This window comes from Ctenopharyngodon idella, chromosome 17 (genome assembly GCF_019924925.1).
Source record: "Ctenopharyngodon idella isolate HZGC_01 chromosome 17, HZGC01, whole genome shotgun sequence".
NCBI lineage: Eukaryota > Metazoa > Chordata > Actinopteri > Cypriniformes > Xenocyprididae > Ctenopharyngodon > Ctenopharyngodon idella.
Genome location: NC_067236.1, coordinates 28,335,858 through 28,356,673, shown reverse-complemented (window position 1 = coordinate 28,356,673; position 20,816 = coordinate 28,335,858). Strand labels below are relative to the sequence as shown.

The window sequence follows — 20,816 nt, the reverse complement described above, 5'->3', positions numbered from 1 at the left end:
TCCAAGATCTTTTTGGTAAAGCTACTGCATGTAATGCGAAAGATAGCTTGACAAGCAGTCTTTGCCAGATTTACATACCTACTTTTGGAAAAAAAGGAAGTTTTTCTGAAGAACATATTAAAGGGCTGTAGTAGCTACAGGCAGGTGGAATCAGGGAGAGGATTTAACTGAACAAAAAAATTGGATATGATCGATATTTTGGAAAAGTAGTTAGGTTTAAATGTTAATTTAGTTCATTTTTTGGAGCACACAAACATATTACATGGCCTCAAATCTAACTTAATGTCACAAAACTGGATCGGATATTATTTGAAAAAATATCGTAGCCTCAGTTTTGTCCTCAGTTATACAAGTCACAACAACCACAGTATCAAAGCTTATTACAGGAAACATTATAGCAAATGTGCTAAAAACCAATACATACTCTGTCCAGACCACAAGTTAGTGTACTAACAATCACTATACTTCTGCTGTGTTGTGAATGAACAATATCTTTCTCCTAATGTTTTATCTGTGGGTTTTACTTAGTAAAACATTTCATTATCCTAACACAACTCACACCAAAGAAACCTTCAACATTTCTTCTGCAGTTCATGAAAAGCAGATTTTCATTTGCTTAATCATTAACTTTCCTTTGTCCTTCATGAACTAGAACAGCTGGAAAAACGGTGACAAATACTGTCTGAACTAAACTGAAGTATATCTTGCGTGTAAAGGAGTTTTAAATGGCAAAATTGAATCAAACTGTCATGAGTTGGTAAGACAAACATTGTACAAAGTGCACTTTTTAAAGTGAACTAGATCAAAGTAGTTAAATAATTACAAACAGGCAGCGTCTGAATGCAAACAAGTGTACTGAAACTGAAAACAAATTGATTTATAAATCAGACGAGAATCATTCGTCCATTGAACCGCCGATTTCGCGTATCTCTATGTCCCACCCTTTAAAGACAAATCACTTAAAAATAAGTCCAAAGTCGGCTGTATTTATATTATTTGTTTTTCTGGACGTGTCATGTAGCTGTCAGTTTGACGTTTGAGATTGAGAACTTACCTTGTAAACAGTCCCATCCTCCCCGCAAACGCTCTGAGCTCGTGCGCCCTCATTCCCCGGTGTAACAATACAGCACTACCCAACAGGCAGGTGACGTCATCCCTTTTAGGCTTTAGGATTGACAATTATTGCGCATGCGCAACCGTTAGTTGCGCATGTTTATATGGGAAATGTAGTAGGCCTACTCTGTGTGAAGGAAAGCGCCACAGCCACAAAAACCATTTGGACATTTAAAACAGACTTAAAATTAATTAATGACATGCATTGCTCATAAACAGATAAAAATAGATGGTTGTAAGTCAATTAATGTAGGCCTATGTTAATATACTCTATACACTAAGTTACATTTATTTATATATTGTACATGAACTATAATTTGATAATTTAACTAACATTTATAAAGTATAAGACAATTTTAATATATCTTATTTGAAATGTTAAATCAAAGATCAAACATAATCCTTCTGTGCTGATTTTAGAAATCCCAGTGTGGTCACAAAGCTTTTTTCCATTCTATAACTCTGAATCACTACAATAGTTTCTGTTATAATAGATGAAAGCATTTCATTAGTGGAAGTCTTGCCAAATTTCAAGGGTTGATTTAAGTAGAAACATCAAATTAGCTTACAAGAACATTAACATAATGAGCACTAATTAGCAAGCAAATCTTAAATTTCAGACAAATTTGCCAGGGCTGAATAAATATCCCACTCTAATTCCATGCATGCAATTAGAAAGTATTTTTTCAGTAAAATGTAAAGTCAGATGATGATCAGAAGCATGGCAGTGCAATGAGTCAATATGTAAAGATCATAACACATAAAATATGAAGAATACTTATTTTACTTTTTTCATGAACTAGTATGAAATACCAATTAAACATTTATGTCCCATTAGCAGCCTTCCTGTATACAGTATGTCACGTGAGGTTTAATGTGGCATGCATTCCACTTAAAAGCAACTGAAGGAAGAGATCCATAGGATTTATTTAGGCAAAAGCAGGCCACAGACAGACTTACACAGGATTATGGGAATAATTGTACATGGTGGGCTGTCTGGTGGAATTACAGGCATGGCAGCAGCTGGTGATTGAGATTGGGCCATGGGGATACACTAACCAATGATCAAATTTTAATTCCCAAAAATACTGCCTGCTCTAATTTGTTTCCAGGAATTAGTGTTAGTCAAAAAATTAGGACTCACCAGAGTGAGTCTGATTCTTGAATTGATTATTATTATCATTATTATTATTGTTGACACAGAAATAATACACAGCATGTGTATATGTTATTATATATTCGAAACATAGCGTGTTGGCCACGCGTTGTATAAGGAGAACAAATCGTTTCAGCGTTTGAGAGGGGAAATGGAGAGAAGCACAATTGGAGAGAAGAAGAAAGATACCATTCCATTCTTACATTTATAGTCCGAAATAGACTTTATAGGCCTACGGGTGGCAACATATAAAATGAGGATGCGCAATGCTAGATGTAAACACCTTTATATAAACATATAGTTTGTCCAATCAGTGACTCTGACACCACAAATATGCAAATAAGAACATTAACCCACACTGTAAACCCTAACGTTCAAAATAATTAATTGGTTTGAGTAGGACAAACTTAAACAAATTAGTTCAGTCAAATGAACTTTTATGAGTATTAAGCACTTTCTTTTTCTTTCAAGTTCACAGAACTGATATATTTTAAGTAAACTGAACTGTTTCATTGTTTTGAGTTTTATGAACTTATTTCTTTTAATTTAGATAAATTAAGTTTAACAGAAACTGGGCTGGAATTTCTATTTCCCAGCATGCTTTGCCCATGGCACACGAAAGGGAGAGTAAATGCTAAAATTAAGTGTTATATAATGTTTTTTGTGCAAGATTAATGTTAAGTGGGAGATTTAGTAGTGATTAATGTTTTTTTTATGCTAATTTAGAAGAGTTTCTGTTAATGTGGGTTTTTGGATGGTATCAAGTGGTGCATGCGGCTTGGTTTGAAAGCAAGTATTAAAATGCTTTATATTGCTGTACTCATTCAGCAAGTGCAAATACCATGCTATTGTTAACTGTAACACTGTGCTCAGGCAGGAAGATGAAGACAGATGAATCCATCCAAAATACTCCAAGTTTAATTACAATAATGCAACAGGCAGGGTGAACACAATTTAACACAACGTAGATCAAACAGAGACTGAGGGTGAAGGTACAACTTAGTGAACATAATGAGGATAACTACTAACACACAGCTGACACAGATGAACTAATAACGATGGTAACCGGGGAGACAGACAAATGGCGGGAAACAGAACAAAGGAACATGTGACAGATACAAACAAACTGAAAGTCCAATCACACTTAAACTAAACAATACTGAACGTGACATTAACATGTTAGCAAATTAGCAAGATAGCATTATTAAATTAGCTTGTTATAGCTAGCTAAGCTTACACTAATAAAAATATTCACATTGTTCACCAGTTCTGCTTACTTAAACTTTTAATTTCTTAACTTAAAAAATTTGAGGCAACTGATTGCCTTAATTTTTTGAGTTTTGCCAACTTATTCAGGTTTACAGTGCATGGTTTAGGAATTTTTGAAACAGCACTTTATAAATACCCAGGATTAGGCCCAATTGACCCTTCGCAAAGACCCGCCCCCCTTAGTTACTGTTGCTTTGTCCGACAAGCCATGGCGCTGTCATGCCACACGTAGTGTAAAATACACCGCAGAGCAAAGAGGACACTGACAACACGTCGACAGACAAGACAGAGCAGGTTACTTATGATATTAAACAAAGTCCCAGCTTTCAAATTGTGTAATTTTTTTTAAGAAATTCGAACAATAAAAACCGTTTTGTGGCTCTTTAATGTGTCATGACAGACTGCTGTAGCACCTCAGCTCAAGCGGCTCGTGAACCGATCATCTCTTCCTACTACTTCATTTATAGCATCAAATAAACATGAATGAACATGAGAAGGAATGTTGTTTAAAATGCGGAAAGACGTAAATACACACCATTTTTCAAGTTCAAGTCCACCAAGGTTAATTTTCTAACTCCTGACTTTTTTGTCGGACAAAATGGCGGATTCTGCGTTATGATTGGTTAAATCGCTTGCCAATCAAACTCCCGGCGAAGGGTCAATTGTTAACCCCAGGTAAATTATGAGCAATGTGCAACGTGAAGCAAGATAACACAGTATTCCATTTACAGGGTTTAGAATGACCCAGGGTTAACTATTTTAAGTGTGAAAAGCCCTAATGTTTCATAAGAATAGGCCTATCTCATAACAATATTGTTAACAATTTTTTTAACCCTGCTAGCATGTAGTGTCTTGAGTCTAGAATAAGGTCTATTGCTTTCACATTCTTAATTAACTTCGAAGTAACTATGATTACCGTTGTGATGTTGTGACTATGACGACTATAAGTACACAGCGGCCCTCTGTTATCATTCCCTATGCACTTTCCACATCTTTTACTTCTATTTTTATTTAAAAAAAAAAAAAAATCTTGTTCCACTGTTTCTGTCTCCACTCCCTGCTACAACTGTACACTGTCACTATCTCGCTTTCAGCTATTTTGGCAACAGAACTTTAGTCTGAAAACTCGCTAAGGACACCTAACTTGGCTTTCAACATGCCTCAGTGTCTTGGCAGTCAGTAAATGTCTTTTCAGAAGCCAAAGCTGTTCCTTTCACTTCAGCTTAGAGTCAGTATGCCAGACTAGAGCTGTCATGGTTGGAAGGACAGTCTGTTAAATGTATATAGAGGACAGCGCTTCTAAGGACTGGGCTGAAAGTTTTAGAGGTGTGTAAATATTTAAGCAGCCCAGGTCTGCATATTGTTACTTCAGCATGCAGGAACTAATGGGAATGAGCCTGTGCTTTCTATAAGCAGCTAAAAAAGAAAAACCCAGCTCTTTAAAACTGCTTAAGCCAAAAGGACTCTATCTGGATTACATGACTTATCTATAACGCCTGTTCGACCCTTAAACTAACACTGTAATTACTGATCCTGAACATAATTCATTAGGAAATCCAGGATACAGATCATACACAATCATTCAAAAATTTGGAATCAGTAATGTTTTTTGAAAACAAACATGAAAGAAGTGTTTTTAAAATAAGTCTCTTATGCTTACCAATGCTACATTTATTTGATCAGAAATACAAATACAGTAAAACAGTAATATTGTATAGAATCATTCAGAAATCATTCTAATATGCTGATTTGCTGCTCAAGAAACATTTCTTAGAATTATCAGTGTTGAAAAGTACTTAATATTTTGTGGAAACCGCGATACATATTTGATCAGGATTCTTAAATGAATAGAAAGTTTAAGCATACAGCATTTATTTGAAATAGAAATCTATTTTAACATTTTAAAGGTTTTTACTGCCACTTTTGATCAACTTAATGTGTCTTTGATGAATTAAAGTATTATTATTATTATTATTTTTAATCTTTGTGGGCCCCAATCTTTTGGTAGTATATATGAAACATTTTCTAAAATTATAAATATTAAAAATATAATAAAACTTTTCTATCAAAAAGTTAAGGCAATAGTTTACTTTAAAGTGCCCCTATTATGCCTTTTTTAAGGTTCCTAATATTGTTTTGAGAGTCTCCTACAACAGGTTTACATGCATGCAAGGTCAAGAAACACTTTTGTTTTCTCATAATATACATTTAATTTCACCTCAGTTCTCAATGATTCGTAAACGATTCGTTTGAAGCAGTTCAATGAATCAGTCTCTCTAAACGGCTCCTTTCCGTGAGCCTACGCTGCTCTGATTGGTCAGATGTCCCAATCCTTTGTGATTGGTCTACTGCGTGCACCAAAAATGACAGCTATCAATTCGCAAGACATAATGTATGGACAGAAAAGATAGCATCGATTTTACCGTATCAATTCGAGCCCGAGTCCGACGATGAAACGTCTGAAGTAGTCGATCAACCAGAAACTGATTCGCAATCACGACTGGAGTAGGACGTTTCTATATGGTAAGTGTCACCTTAGTTATTTATTTATAAAACGTGATAGCAGCGTCACTGTTATACTTTATGTAGGTGCACCTGTGGGAACTGTATCAGAATGCCAAACATTTAGGCCAGATGTGTGACTTTTTCGTCATAATTAAGAAAGAAAAATGGCTATATCATTGTTTGACATTACAATGAGTGTTTACTGTTTACAGAGAGAATACTTCAACTAGTTAGCACGGACTAGCATCTTAACATCCTATTATAATACAGATAGAGCTCCACTCTTGTAATAATAAAAATGCAGAGGAAAAAAAACAGTTTGTTTTGTATGTTGTAAACTCCCACGTTAGCCGAGCACAAACGTGAATAGCTGATAATGCATTACACTTTGTAAACAAAAGTCGTGCTCCATCCTTGATCATTACTCCAAGTAATAAGACAGACAAGCTGCATTAATCGACACATTTTTAGACAATATTGGACCCACATCTGAATAGCAGAACTACAGAAACGTGAGTTAGCCGGTTAGCAGGAGACAGACTAGGGTGTACGTTACACAACATAACTACAAATTTTGATTGATCGCTAGAAAATATAAACATCAATTAATCCTGTGAATCCTGCGTTAAACTCCCAGAGGTTTGAGAAGCAGTCGTCAGTAAAATGACGGGAACGCAACAAAAGATTGTACTGTTGTGGTATGATTGAAAAAATGAATTTTCCATGGCGTCTGCGCGCGCAATAAGTGGGCGGGCAATATGCTAATGTTTTGCTGTGGCTTGGGATTCGTTTTACAAACGACTCGTTTAATTGACTCAGAGTCGACTCTTACTTTTGAGAGACAAACACTATATATACGGTGCACTTTCAGATTTAAAACTGCAGGATGTTTTCATACACTTAGAGCTATGTTACACACTACATGAAAGGTCATTTTCAAAAATCCATAATAGGGGCACTTTAAGATTACCCTTGTGTTGTTTCAAACCCTTATAAAATATGGAAATGAGTCGCCGGGACTATTTGTTTTTACACGGAAGAAATAAAGTCATACGGGTTTGGAACAACATTCATTTTGGGATAACTGATAGCACAAATATTCTTTACAACTTCTATGATTAACTTCCTGCATATCATTGCCTTGTATTTAACAACAAGCTGCTCTTAGCTGTCGTATTTTTCAACTGAAATCAACCTCAGTACAGTACAGAAAGTGGCCAGAAGTAGAGTAGATTATGGGCCCTCTGTGGCACTCAAAATCAATCTCACAGCTTTGATCTGCATTTAACTCTTAGGACTGAAAACTGTGAGAAGCTTAAATGCACTCTCATTGTAAAGCCGTTTATGTATATTCAATCTTGGCAGAAACTTTAATACCAACAAAGATCTGGTTCCTTAAAAACTTCTCTAATTCAAGCTATTCAATAATGTATAACTAGATAAACATTCTCATGTATCAGTCATTTCAAACAATCATCAATCAATGCAAAAAGAACGTTGCTCATGTCAGAAACAGTATGATATCTTAACCACAGTGAAGTATCTTGTATGTTTCCCGACATTCAGTGCACCATAAAGCCTGTAATGTACAATCAGAGTCTTTGTTCCAACACAATTACCTGCCTTTTCAAAAATCACATGACGAAGTACTTGGTAATTTCATCGTTATTTACATGGGTCATGAAGTCCATTTATAACAGCCTTAGGAAACAAAGCAGCTCCTGAGTTACAGCCAAGTGGTTTGCATTATACTGTCACATTTTTGCAGTTTTTTGTGTGGTTCCAAAACCAGAAGACTTCATGTGTGCACAAGAAAATATATATAATGAGAAAATATACACTCACTGGCCTCTCACTCCTATTCTACTGCTCTTTATAGCAAATATCTAATCAGCCAATCATATGGCAGCAACTCAATGCATTTAAGCATGTAGACATGGTCAAGACGATCTGCTGAAATTCAAACTGAGCATCAGAATGGGGAAGAAATGTGCTTTAGTGACATTAAATGTGGCATGGTTGTTGTTGTAAAACGGGTTTGTCTGAGTATTTCAGAAAATGATGATATACTGGGATTTTCACACGCAACCATCTCTAGGGTTTATAGAGAATGGCTCAAAAAAAGAGAAAATATCCAGTGAGTGGCAGTTCTGTGGGCGAAAATGCCTTGTTGATGCCAGAGGTAAGAGGAGAATGGTCAGACTGGTCAAAGCTGATAGACAGGAAACAGTAACTCAAATAACCACTCGTTATGCAGAAGAGCACTGAACCATGAAGCAGATGGGCTACAGCAGCAGAAGAGCACAGGTGCCACTCCTATCAGCTAAGAACAGGAAACTGAGGCTACAATTGGCACAGACTCACCAAAATTGGACAATAGAAAAATGTTGCCTAGACTGATGAGTCTTGAACATGACAATGAGTTCACTATACTCCAATGGTTTCCACAGGATGTGATGGAACGGGATATTCGCATCATGGATGAGCAGCCGCCAAATCTGCAGCAACTTTGTGATGCTATCACAAAGAATATGGACCAAAATCTATGAGGAATGTTTCCAGCACATTGTTGAATATATGACATGAAGAATTAAAGCAGTTCTGAACAATGTGTACCTAATGAAGTGGCCAGTGAGTGTATATAAAATGATACTCATCATCTTTTTTGTCGCCATCTTTGAAATGGCTAAGCTGAAAACAGACAGTGGCTATGTAGTTTTCAAATGATTTACATTATAGTATTATTTTTTCCTACTATGGTAGTCTGCTTGGTTACAAACATTCTTCCAAATATCTTCCTTTGTGTTCAGCAGAACAAAGAATTATATACAGGTTTGGAACAACTTGAGGGGGAGTAAATGACAGAATTTTCATTTTTGGGTGGACTATTCCATGAAAGGGTTAGTTCACCTAAAAATGAAAATTCTGTCATTAATTACTCACCCTCATGCCGTTCCACACCCGTAAGACCTTCATTCATCTTCGGAACAGAAATTAAGATATTTTTGTTGAAATCCGATTGCTCAGTGAGGCCTGCATAGCCAGCAATGACATTTCCTCTCTCAAGATCCATTAATGTACTAAAAACATATTTAAATCAGTTCATGTGAGTACAGTGGTTCAATATTAATATTATAAAGCGACGAGAATATTGTTGGTGTGCCAAAAAAACAAAATAACGACTTATATAGTGATGGCCGATTTCAAAACACTGCTTCATGAAGCTTCGGAGCGTTATGAATCAGCGTGTCGAATCACGATTCGGATCCCGTGTCAAACTGCCAAACTGCTGAAATCTCGTGACTTTGGCGCTCTGAACCGCTGATTCGACACGCTGATTCATAACGCTCCGAAGCTTCAGGAAACAGTGTTTTGAAATCAGCCATCACTATATAAGTCGTTGGTATAAAATCAGGCAAATGATATATGAACAAACCCTTCTGTAAAAAATCCTTCAGAATACAGACAGATACATACAAATAGATAAAGTGCAATAAAAATAAAAGTGACATGTGAAGGCCAAGTATGGTAACCCATACTTGGAATTTGTCCTGTGCATTTAACCCATCCAGTTAGTGCACACTCATTAGGAGTAGTGAACACACACACCCAGAGTAGTGGGCAGCCATTTTGCTGTGGCACCCGGGGAGTGATTGGGGGTTATGTGCCTTGCTTAAGGGCAGCTCAGTCGTTTCCTGCCAGTATTGAGAATTGAACCCACAATCTTTGGGTTACTCTCTAACCGTTAGGCCACAACTGCTCTAACTATGAAATAAAACACATTTACATGGATACTTTGGATGTTTTCTTTCCATAAGTCTGAAACAACACTCTATGAATATCCAAATAGCCCAAAATCTCAAAATGTATCAGTGCATTATATATATATATATATATATATTAGCCTGAAGTGTCTTGCCTTAATGTTCACTTGCTAAGCAACACATATCAAAATGACAGACATTAGCACCACCTGCTGGTTACAGGTGTCAAGTGACAACATTCTGGTCCGTCAAAGGATTTTATTACACAAACAGCATTTCACTAAAATAAGGTGTTACAGAAAATCCAAAGAATAGTTTTGAATGTTTCCTCAAAGCAATTTGCTCTCAGCTGTTTGAAATAAGGCAGATTATCCATTTCATCTTTTGATTTATGCAACACAACACGTCAGCGCTATATTCAAAGCAGATGCATTGACCATTTTTCTCTGTACAAATGTGGTCATTTCCGTATGACTGCCTGTAGATGTCGAAGCTGAGCCAGGTCCACACTGCCACCCCCACACACAATCATTACCAGCGGGTCGAGCGGATTAGGAAGGCGTCCCTCCTCCTGTAGCCTCTGAATGACTCCGCTGTATACTGCAGCCAATGATGCTCCGCAGGCTAACTCCACCAACACACGCTCCTCATCTGCATGTAGTATACAGTAATCGATTACAAAGCAAGCTATGTTGTTATTGAGCAGTTTGATGGGCTTAATCATAGCGATGAACTTACCCAGGAACAGTTCCACTGCCTCCAGGGCCTGTAGATCTGTCACCACCTCTGAAATGACATTGGGCCGTTTGCTGTACTCAAACGCCTGCTGGCATGCCGTTTTTGCTCCCAAACACTTTGCTTCACTTGCAAGCAGTCAATTTCAGAAACAGTCAGATATGCAAACAAAAAACTTTATAAATTCAAGATGATTTGTTAACTTTTACCTTGTAATGTCAGGAAGTGTGACCAGATCTCTAGATTTTAGAGCAACATTTAGACAGTCGGCACCCACGGTCTCCATGCACAGGACAGGGACATTTCCCCAGCCTACCTCATCCAGCCCTTCCATAACCCCACAAAACAGACCTCCACCCCCTACCGAAAGCACTATAGCTCCAGGTTTGGATGGCAGTGAGGCCTTGAGTTCATGCACAATGCTGGAATGACCTTTCCTAAGAGACAGATCTTTTTTAACAGCTTTTCAACTGTGTGAAATCTAAATCCAAGAAATAAATAAGGGCTACACATGATTAAATTCCTTTATTAAATGTTATATCTACAAACTCACCAGACCAGAGGATGGTTGAATGGGTGTATTACAGTAAGACCTTCACTTTCTGCTAATTGTAGGGCCTCAGCATTTGCATCATCCCACACCTACAACATCACATAAAAACCTGTTATGTAAATGATTTAAGATAGGATAAGATAACATAACTGTGTCGAATCTGGAATAAAGGCATTTAGGATATCTGTGATGGTACTTTGCTCTTGCCTTGCCTACAACTTTGACTGTAGCTCCTTGGTCCTTTAGTTTTTGAGCTACCAGTTGGGGTGTCGATGAGGGCAAAACAATGGTGGCTGGGAGGTTGAGTTTTCTTGCTGCATATGCTGTGGCCATACCAGCATTACCACCTATATGTACGCACAGAGACAGAGAGAAAATGTTTAAAATGTAATTTCCATTACTGTTAAACACAATTCACCGATCAGGTATAACATTATGAGCACTGACAGGTGAAGTGAATAACACTGATTGTCTCTTCATCACGCCACCTGTTAGTGGGTGGGATATATTAGGCAGCAAGTGAACATTTTGTACTCAAAGTTGATGTGTTAGAAGCAGGAAAAATGGGCAAGTGTAAGGATTTGAGCGAGTTTGACAAGGGCCAAATTGTGATGGCTAGACAACTGGGTCAGAGCATCTCCAAAACTGCAGCTCTTGTGGGGTGTTCCTGGTCTGCAGTGGTCAGTATCTATCAAAAGTGGTCCAAGAAAGGAACAAGTGGTGAACCGGTGACAGGGTCATGGGCGGCCAAGGCTCATTGATGCACTAGGGGAGCGAAGGTTGGCCTGTGTGGTCCGATCCAACAGACGAGCTACTGTAGCTCAAATTGCTCAAGAAGTTAATGCTGGTTCTGATAGAAAGGTGTCAGAGTACACAGTGCATCGCAGTTTGTTGCGTATGGGGCTGCATAGCTGCAGACCAGTCAGGGTGCCCATGCTGACCCCTGTCCACCGCCGAAAGTGCCAACAGTGGACACGTGAGCATCAGAACTGGACCACGGAGCAATGGAAGAAGGTGGCCTGGTCTGATGAATCACGTTTTCTTTTACATCACGTGGATGGCTGGGTGCGTGTGCATCACTTACCTGGGGAACACATGGCACCAGGATGCACTATGGGAAGAAGGCAAGCCGGCAGAGGCAGTGTGATGCTTTGGGCAAAGTTCTGCTGGGAAACCTTGGGTCCTGCCATCCATGTGGATGTTACTTCGACACGTACCACCTACCTAAGCATTGTTGCAGACCATGTACACTCTTTCATGGAAATGGTATTTCCCTGGTGGCTGTGGACTTTTTCAGCAGGATAATGCGCCCTGCCACAAAGCAAAAATAATTCAGGAATGGTTTGAGGAGCACAACAACCAGTTTGAGGTGTTGACTTGGCCTCCAAATTCCCCAGATCTCAATCCAATCGAGCAACTGTGGGATGTGCTGAACAAACAAGTCCGATCCATGGAGGTCCCACCTCGCAACTTACAGGACTTTAAGGATCTGCTGCTAACATCTTGGTGCCAGATACCACAGGACACCTTCAGGGGTCTAGTGGAGTCCATGCCTCAATGGGTCAGGGCTGTTATGGCAGCAAAAGGGGGACCAACACAATATTAGGAAAGTGGTCATAATGTTATGCCTGAATGGTATATATCATTTAATATATTCATGTTAAATAAACAAGTGACATTGTGAAAATTGTTTTAGGTTTGTTTTCTAAAGGGCCCCAGGGCCAAAAGTGCCCATGTATGAATGGAAATACAATTAAATGTTTACCATTTCACTCACCAGAAGAACAAACGACACCTCTCGACTTATTTGAACTTGCAACCTTATAAAGGAATAGAAAATAAAATTTAATGTTTAGAATAGTATAGTATGCAATCGTTCCTTTAATAAGCCCTAGAGGGCAGTGTGAACGCGCAATATACTGGGTGTACGGGACGTAAACGTTGATTCAGTGATCGATGTAAAATGCAACAACATGCGTTAGACATTTAGCAGCTTTGTATGTTTAGTCCAAAAATATTGTGGTGCTTGATTTTATGAAATGCAGCGATGTTTTTCCTCACATTTTGACACATGTATCCTATTCCACGGATTTTGAAGGAACCAGTGGGTTGTGAGCTCTCCATCTTCAGAAACACAGTGGTCCCCATCCGCTTAGACATGCCCGCGCTCTCGAGAAGCGGGGTGACGACATGAAATCCGCTTTGCTTTGACATTTTGTTCAATTTTCTGAAATGCAGTCCTGCAGGGAGGAAGTGGACAACCGGTTACGGTGGGTAAATGACCTCTGTGCACAAACTGTTACGAACATTTAAAGAAATATGACACATTTCCCGCGTTTTCAGTATCTTGGGGTTTTCTTAAGTCGCAGGCATGTTAAGGTTTAAACATAAAATATACAAAGTAGTATCACTCTGGTCTACTCACCTATTGCGTCGCGGTGTATATGATTCTCTTGAACATGAGTATTGCCTAGAAGTTCAAAGTTCGTTTACTGACAATAAAGTAATAGTGCACTAATGAACTAATGTCGAAGACCGCTAGATAAACCATATGACAGCTTGCGAAATAATGTAATGTCAGGTTAAACTAGAAGTTACTCATTCATGGGAGTACCGAGCAATGATATCCTGAGACTGTGAAACAGGAGTCTAAATCCAATATTTAACAACTTATACCTGTTGAAAAAAACCAGCATATGCTGGTTAGGTATGTTTTTAAGCATGGAAGCTGGTTTGAGCTGGTTTAAGCTGGTCAAGTGCTGGTCCAGCTAAGGACCAGCATAAACCAGCTTATGACCAGCTAAGGACTCAATTTTTCAAAAGATATGATAAGCATTTATTTTGAAGCTAAATAAGTAATTAAAGTAAAATAAAGCAAGTAATATCATGTATCAAACTTCACAACAAATGCATCTATATTGATATTTCAAGATCGAAACCCCAAAGAGATTTTTTAAAAAGTTTGTGCAGTACACAGCATCACTCATACTCCTGCATAGACTACAGCCTGTGAAAAATCCAGTCAATACAACATGTGACTTTGTCCCAATGTGGAAATTTTATTGTGCACATATACATGACATTGCATAAATGGCTCTCGTATGGCAGCACAAACACAAGGCAGACGTTTTGCCTGCCTGTTTTGACAGCCATAAAAGTCTATATCAAGCTGTTTAAAGAATTTTTTTTCAATTTTCATTAAATAAACAACCTTTAAAGAGGGAAAATATCATGTAGCATAAAAAAAAAAAAAAAAAAAAAAAATCAAGCCCAACTTAAATAAAGCATAGTAATATAGGTTTTATGTGATATGTTGTCAATATCCCCTGGTTGATGGGAAAACAGCCACAGCATTAGTTTTTATGGCATCAGTTTTCTTTCAGCATCCTTTTAAAACTGACTACACAGTTTCACCTCCATCAGCCCACATGATTCTCCACACATAAAAATATACATGTTTCCATACCAGGCCACTTCCTTATTATCCATCAATAGCTTGACCAGCCTCAAGGTCTCTTCTAAACACTTTCCAGCACTTTCCTTCCTTTTCCCTTAATCAGCAACTTCCTAACCGTGGGAAATGAAACATCAGTCCCTTCAGTTTCCTCTTCGCCTGATAATAACCACAGAGCATGAAACACTGGAATTCAAGACTGCATACTCTGTCACCAACTCTTATCACATCCACGTCCCACTCTGACAGTAACATCCCATTCTGAAACACTCACACACGCACATATACTCAGGAGGTTTGCACTGTGGAAGAGTTCAGAAAAGCTAACATGTTCCTCAACAGATATATGGGTAAGAGGGATACTGCAAAAACAACACATCAAAGTGACGAATAAAATCTGGGATGCAAACGGAAAAGACCACTGAATTGCCCACTCTTCGGTTATTCCCTCTTGTCCAACACCAGACGTGCTCCAACATCTCGCCACCCAGGTGGGCTCTGTGTTGTGGTGATGGCAAAGATAGGGCAGAGCGCCATCCCGCAGCTTCATGCCAACTGCTGTTTCAGGAACTTGCGCTGTCTCTTCTGGCCACCTATGCCAAGGAACGTTGCCTGGGTTTGATCCTTGGGTACAGCTACAATGACAACAGTGAACAACAATTACAGATGGAGAACCTACCTTTTAAACAATTTACAGGGTTGATTCTCATTTTATGTCTTAAATTTTAACAAAATATTTTAGTGCCATTCAAGAAACAAATGCATGCCTATACAGATATCCTACCCCTAACAAGTTGCGTGGTACGTAGCCCTCCTTGTCATTAAGTCTGGCCCACCACCACTCTGTCTCGCTGTCATCTCTACGGCTCATGATTGTGAGAGCATCGCCCTCATGGAAGGACACCTCATCTGCACTCTGAGCTTCATAGTCCCACAGAGCATAAACTGTCCCTTTATTCATTACACCAAGCTTCTCCTGTACACCTGGAAGGGAAATAAAGAATTGGCTTTCAAAATCATGTAACACAACTACTCTAGAAACACACATTTAATAGTAAAAATAACAACACAGATAATGTTTTTGATATTACCATATAGAAACTGAGAGCACTGGATATAACCCTCCTCCATCTCTTCGCACTTGTCTGCTGCTGTCTCCACATCACTGATAGTAGTGGCAAAAATGGCAGCTCCAGACTCCACCAGCAACTTGCAAAGATGAACATTGTTGCATGAAGCTGCACAGTGCAGGGGCGTCCTGATCACAAGTGAGATAGTGTTAGCAATTGCTAGCACCACTTTATGAGTGAGAATTTCATGTCTGTACAATATGAAATTACAACAGATGTCTGATATTCTCTATTGCAGACAAATGTCAAGAGATAAACTATCAGACAAAAGTGATAGTCCTCACCATCCATCACTATCTGCTGCATTGACATTGACCCCAAAGTCCAGCAGGAATTTTACAATATGGTGGTGACCTGCACAAACCGCATTATGGAGAGGGGTAATACCCTCATCATTTGGAGTGCTAGGATTGTCCACCTGAGGAGGGAGTCAAACACAATTTGAGGAGGAAACAGTTGACAAGCTTCTACTGAGTCCATTTCAAGTATACAATATAGGTGTAAGGGGCGTATGGCAACTGAATGGTACCTCGTAGATAATCCTTTGCACCAAATCAAACTCGCCCTCCAAAGATGCATCCAAAAGCAATGCAAGAGGATTGAACTTGACCCTCAAGCCATGACCTGTCCTCTCAGAGCCAGGCTTCTTCAAATTGGTGCGCTTTACCTGTGGATGTAAAAAAATCTTTTAGTTTTCACATTTCAAAGACGAACATCTTGTCTTTTGAGCCATATGTCTTTTGAGGAGAAAAAAATCAAACTATGAAGATATATCAGAGCTATGCTAATTGATACAGCCAACAGTATGATAAACTCATTCTACTACCAAGGTTAGGGTTAAAGGATTGCTGCAGGACTCTGTGTATGAATGTTGCTTGTGAATCTCACAAGACTTTTTGCAGAATGAGGGCTACATCTAGACATGACCCTGGCCAACAAGCTAGTGCCAACTCACCGTAGATGCACTAGGAGGAGTGCCTGACTGTGCTGTGGTGTCCTGCTCTGCAGGGGAATGAGCTTCTGGTACTGGACTAGATTGTGTGTCTGTAACATTTGTGTGGTTGTTGTTATGATTGTCCTCATGGGTGTCCTTAGGAGAAGGTTCTGATCCATCATCCGACTGGGCACCCCCTGAGTCACTAGATAGATGTGTCGGCTGGTTCTCATTGTCATCAGCTGTAGGTGACACAGAAGAGGTGGGAGGAGGGATTGAGATTGACGGCTCTGCTGAAGGCTCTGCTAACATGCTTGACTCCATCACATTCCCATTGGCAGTGTCCACATCACCCAGGGCTGTGGCCATATAGTTCAGAGGACTGTCAGGCTGGTAGAAAGGTGTACCACCCACTCCACTCTCAATGCCCCCTGCAAGGGTGTTGAAGCGCTGATATAGGAGCTTCTGGATGTTAGGCCCACTGGGTCCTTCTGGTTCTGTGATGGAGCTTCGCTTCTTCAAAGGTCGGGGAGCATTGGCTAATTTCCTTCTCAGCACCTCCAGGTCAATGTCACTTTGGTAACGGAGAGGGGAGTGGGCCACAGGGGTCAGTTTGGTAGGGCTGAGAGGGCGAGGGATGTTCTCCACACTGGGTGGAGGTAAGGGAGTGCTCTCATGGGCTGCCTCCCTGTCGACCTCATCTGTGGAGGACTGCTGGTAGAGTGGAACTGGAGATGGAGAGGTGGAGCCCGGTAGGACTGGTTTTCCGTATACTGGAATCCATTGAAAAGAAAGCAAATTTAAAAGAAGGGATCATGCATGATCATAATATGGAAAGCTAATTACCATACCTGTTTGTGGAACCAATGCAACTGCTTCTTACCTGCTTTAACAGCAGCTCTGCTGCTGCTGGAGTAATTTTTGGCTGTAGGCTGCTGCAGATACATATTGTAGATTGAGCTGGAGTTCATAGTGGCAGGGCCCTTCCTTGGAGACTGGGGCCGGGACCCTCTGTCTGGAATAAAGGGACGCACTGCCACAGCTAGAGGAGGCTCTGTCCTCTCACTCTGAGGGAAGAGGGCTGATCCAGACTGAGGCGTAGGGCTGGGAGGCACTGTTATCCGCTGTTGGATCTGCTGTGAAGAGGAACCAGAGGCAGGGGGTGTTCTTTGCCAGCCTAAGGTGCCAGGAGCAGAGCGGGGCAAAGAGCTGGTGGCACAAACTGTGGAGTGATGGCCTGCACTGGGATAGGTTCCATAGATGGGTGGAGGCTGCTTAGACAATGCTGTTACTGTCCCTAACAGCTTAGGGGCATCCTGGAAAGAGACAAAAACATGAATTAAGCATGTCTTTCATTAGAACTTGTGCTTAAGCTCTAAGGAGGACTGTTTAATCTCACCTTGTCTGAGGTACCCATCTTGCTGGTATGATCTTGACTTGTGTCCTTCCAGTCTGGAGGTTTTAGAGGAACCCTATTGCTGAACGAGGGCCAGACTGCATCATTAGCTGTAGGGAGCACAGCAGTATGAGTTAGAGTGAAACAGACAAAGACGTGTATGCTCTTTCTCCAGTCAGCCTCATTATGACACAGACTGACCTGCTCATAAGGTCATTAAAGCAGGAGATGAGTCTCAAATGGGACTACATTCACATCTCTGACCCCTGTGACATCAGGACACTTCTAATCAGGGGCTTGAATGGGGTATATTTTTGTCCTGTTCTCTGCACAGATCCAGCTCTCTTTGGGTTAAATGGATTACTAAGCCTATGTGTCCAAGTCCACTGCTATGCTTGTCAAAGCCACGGGCGATGACGCATGTTTATCCCATCCGTCTGACAGACGCGCCATCAAACTCACTGGCAAGTCGACTGCCAAGTCCCACAAAGGAGAAATGGAGTGAAGCAAAGGACTAAACTCTATCAAATATGGGGTTTTCTTTTCTCTAAATAGGTCAGATACTTCCAGTAATTAATTTGTGAATAGAGTCCTTTGTTATGTATTTGTAAGGCCAGCCTGACATCTTCATGACTACTTACAAAAATAAAGTTATTACATAATAGCTACTTTTTTCCACCAGTTCAGTTCAGGGTTTTAGGAGTCCTGTGGATCTAACTTAAGTGTTTATTGGGATATGTTACAGTAAGTGTGCATTTTAGGATGAATAATGGGTGGGGCTTAAATTTGCCATTTTATGCACTTGGTTTGTCATTACCCACAAGGTAAGGCATTATGCATAGGACTTACATTATGGGTACTGACAAACTAAGTGCAAGCTAGTGTTGTAGATTGTCAGTGTGTGTGAATAATTGATAATCAAATCAATTCACAGTGTCTTTATATGTTATTTATCTACAACTTAAAATCAAACATGGTCTTATAAAGGCAAATGTCTGTCTTGTAAGTAGAAGTGCAACCCTGTTTTATTTACTCTGATCAAAGATTTCCTCTTGATATCATGCCCGAAAAAAACTCACTAGAAGTACAGTCGGAGTCTGTGGGGGCCTCTGGCCCATCTCTAGGCTCTGAGGATGGCACCAGAGGATCCACTATGATGTCTAAGTCTGAGACCTTCCATGGGCCTGCAGGCATCCTCACCCTCTCTTCCTCTGTCCCGCCGCCCCCAAATGTGACACACAAGCATGACAAACGATAGGGGGAGGAGATAAAAGGTGACAGACATGAGAAAATGGAAAAGCATGTTAGCGATAAAGGCTGGAAAAAACAAACAAAAAGATGTTTTAGTTTGACATTGATGAGAATATCTGAATAAAGATATGTTTCAAAACTTGGTGCTTATGAGCTCCCCTTTTAGATGGAAAGAGATATTGAAATTCTTCATCCAACTGTACTATGATGCCAAGGATGATAAAGATTGTGACATATCAGGAAAATGAGTGAAGCATAGAAAGAAATTTGAACTAAGCTGAATGAATGATTTTACAGTAGTGGTGAGAAAGAAGATTCATTTTCACAAGGAGAGCCGGTGGGCAGATTTCTGCTGTTGAGTGACTGATATACACAGCCTTCAAGAGGAAAGCATATTGAGATGATATATCTATCATCATTTATGTAGTACTATCTTGCTGATTGGGGTCATGAACCTTGTATACCCATTTGTTGCTCATTGTTTTACCACAGAGAGCTTTTATTTGGACGTTTTCTGTGTGAGAGTACCAAGAGTTTTCTCAATGATGCATTAATCCCTGGACAAATCTCCAGAATTCCTGTAGCAGTTTTGGTTACAGTCCTGGAAAACACCAAGTGCAAAAGTAAAATTCTGTCAAGGAATAAGAGGAAAGACTGACCTGACTTGGAACGAGCATGGTTGACTGTAGCAGGACTGGAGAGAGACTGTGGCTTCAGGGGATCAGGAGGTAAAGAGTAGCCTCCTTCCTGGCGCCCAGGCACCGGTATCTGGATGTAGGGACAGACTGCTGCCACCCGCCCGGAACTGCCTGGGGTGGCCTGGGGGGAGGGAGGACCACTCATTCGGCCAAGCTGTAGAGAAGAAGAATAGTTAATCAAACCCCATACAGACAAGTTTGCAAGAAAAGGCTAGGTCAATACAGTGCTAGTTTTTACACCTAAAAATATGCAGTATACTGTATATATCAACAAATACCCTTGAATGCGATTTGTATGCATAGCTGGGGTCAAACACTTTGCTTCAAAATTCTTTGAGCTTAAAATGCTGGGTTTAACTAATTCCAGACTATCTTTAAAAGCCATTAAGCAATGATTTACAATGCACTTACCTCTGCTTTTTTCTTGTAGAGACGCTCTCTGAGGTCCCCAATACGCTTGTCCATCATGGTCACCTCCATGTTACGCTTGTTAAGCATATCCTTGTGTTGCTGTAGCTTGCTGTTCTGTTCCTGATTTAGCTTGTTCCGGATCTAAATGTTAATACAATCATACATGAGTCATACACATGCATTCAGAAGTGATGATTATGTTACTGCATCTGAATATTTTATCTCATCAAATGTCACATGTTTATGCAACTAATATCTTTGGAATTTAAAAACACGCTTGATAATCTGAATATTTTATGCAGTATCACTCTGGGGTGCAAACTGTACCACAAACAACTTCAGAGAAGATTGAGAAAAGAATAAACAAGTGTGGCAAAACAGGAAAGCGCATTAAAATCAAAGTCTTTTAAAAAATTCCCCAGGGAATAAAATAGTTTTTGATGATCA

General features: G+C 39.8%; 3 protein-coding genes across 10 annotated transcripts in view; all 3 read right to left on the bottom strand.

The window, feature by feature from the left end:
* daam1a (dishevelled associated activator of morphogenesis 1a) overlaps positions 1-1,163 on the bottom strand; it is a 63,561-nt gene extending 62,398 nt beyond the window's left edge. Inside the window, exon 1 of one of the 2 annotated variants that reach the window (XM_051867503.1) lies at positions 1,055-1,163. The gene's annotated coding sequence lies outside the window, so the exon portion shown is untranslated. The remainder of the gene's footprint in view (positions 1-1,054) is intronic. The other variant, XM_051867505.1, reaches the window with a different exon arrangement.
* Positions 1,164-10,051: 8,888 nt separating this feature from the next.
* Positions 10,052-13,753, bottom strand: sdsl (serine dehydratase-like). Its single transcript, XM_051869063.1, has 8 exons — positions 13,521-13,753; positions 13,157-13,335; positions 12,873-12,915; positions 11,303-11,442; positions 11,096-11,184; positions 10,752-10,979; positions 10,546-10,670; positions 10,052-10,458 (listed from the first exon to the last, which is right to left on the bottom strand). Exons 2-8 carry the CDS (start codon positions 13,307-13,309, stop codon positions 10,268-10,270), a joined length of 969 nt encoding a protein of 322 aa, XP_051725023.1. The 5' UTR covers positions 13,310-13,335; positions 13,521-13,753; the 3' UTR covers positions 10,052-10,267.
* Positions 13,754-14,130: 377 nt separating this feature from the next.
* Positions 14,131-20,816, bottom strand: part of ppp1r13ba (protein phosphatase 1, regulatory subunit 13Ba) — a 44,996-nt gene continuing 38,310 nt past the window's right edge. For 6 of the 7 annotated variants that reach the window (XM_051868404.1, XM_051868405.1, XM_051868402.1 and 3 more), the window contains 11 exons: positions 20,370-20,510; positions 19,920-20,112; positions 19,089-19,220; positions 18,013-18,119; positions 17,497-17,929; positions 16,635-17,386; positions 16,209-16,346; positions 15,964-16,097; positions 15,641-15,807; positions 15,334-15,533; positions 14,131-15,184 (listed from right to left, as the gene is read on the bottom strand). In XM_051868404.1, the coding sequence (XP_051724364.1) occupies positions 15,143-15,184; positions 15,334-15,533; positions 15,641-15,807; positions 15,964-16,097; positions 16,209-16,346; positions 16,635-17,386; positions 17,497-17,929; positions 18,013-18,119; positions 19,089-19,220; positions 19,920-20,112; positions 20,370-20,510 (2,439 nt within the window). In that variant the 3' untranslated portion in view covers positions 14,131-15,142. The remainder of the gene's footprint in view (positions 15,185-15,333; positions 15,534-15,640; positions 15,808-15,963; positions 16,098-16,208; positions 16,347-16,634; positions 17,387-17,496; positions 17,930-18,012; positions 18,120-19,088; positions 19,221-19,919; positions 20,113-20,369; positions 20,511-20,816) is intronic. The other variant, XM_051868406.1, reaches the window with a different exon arrangement.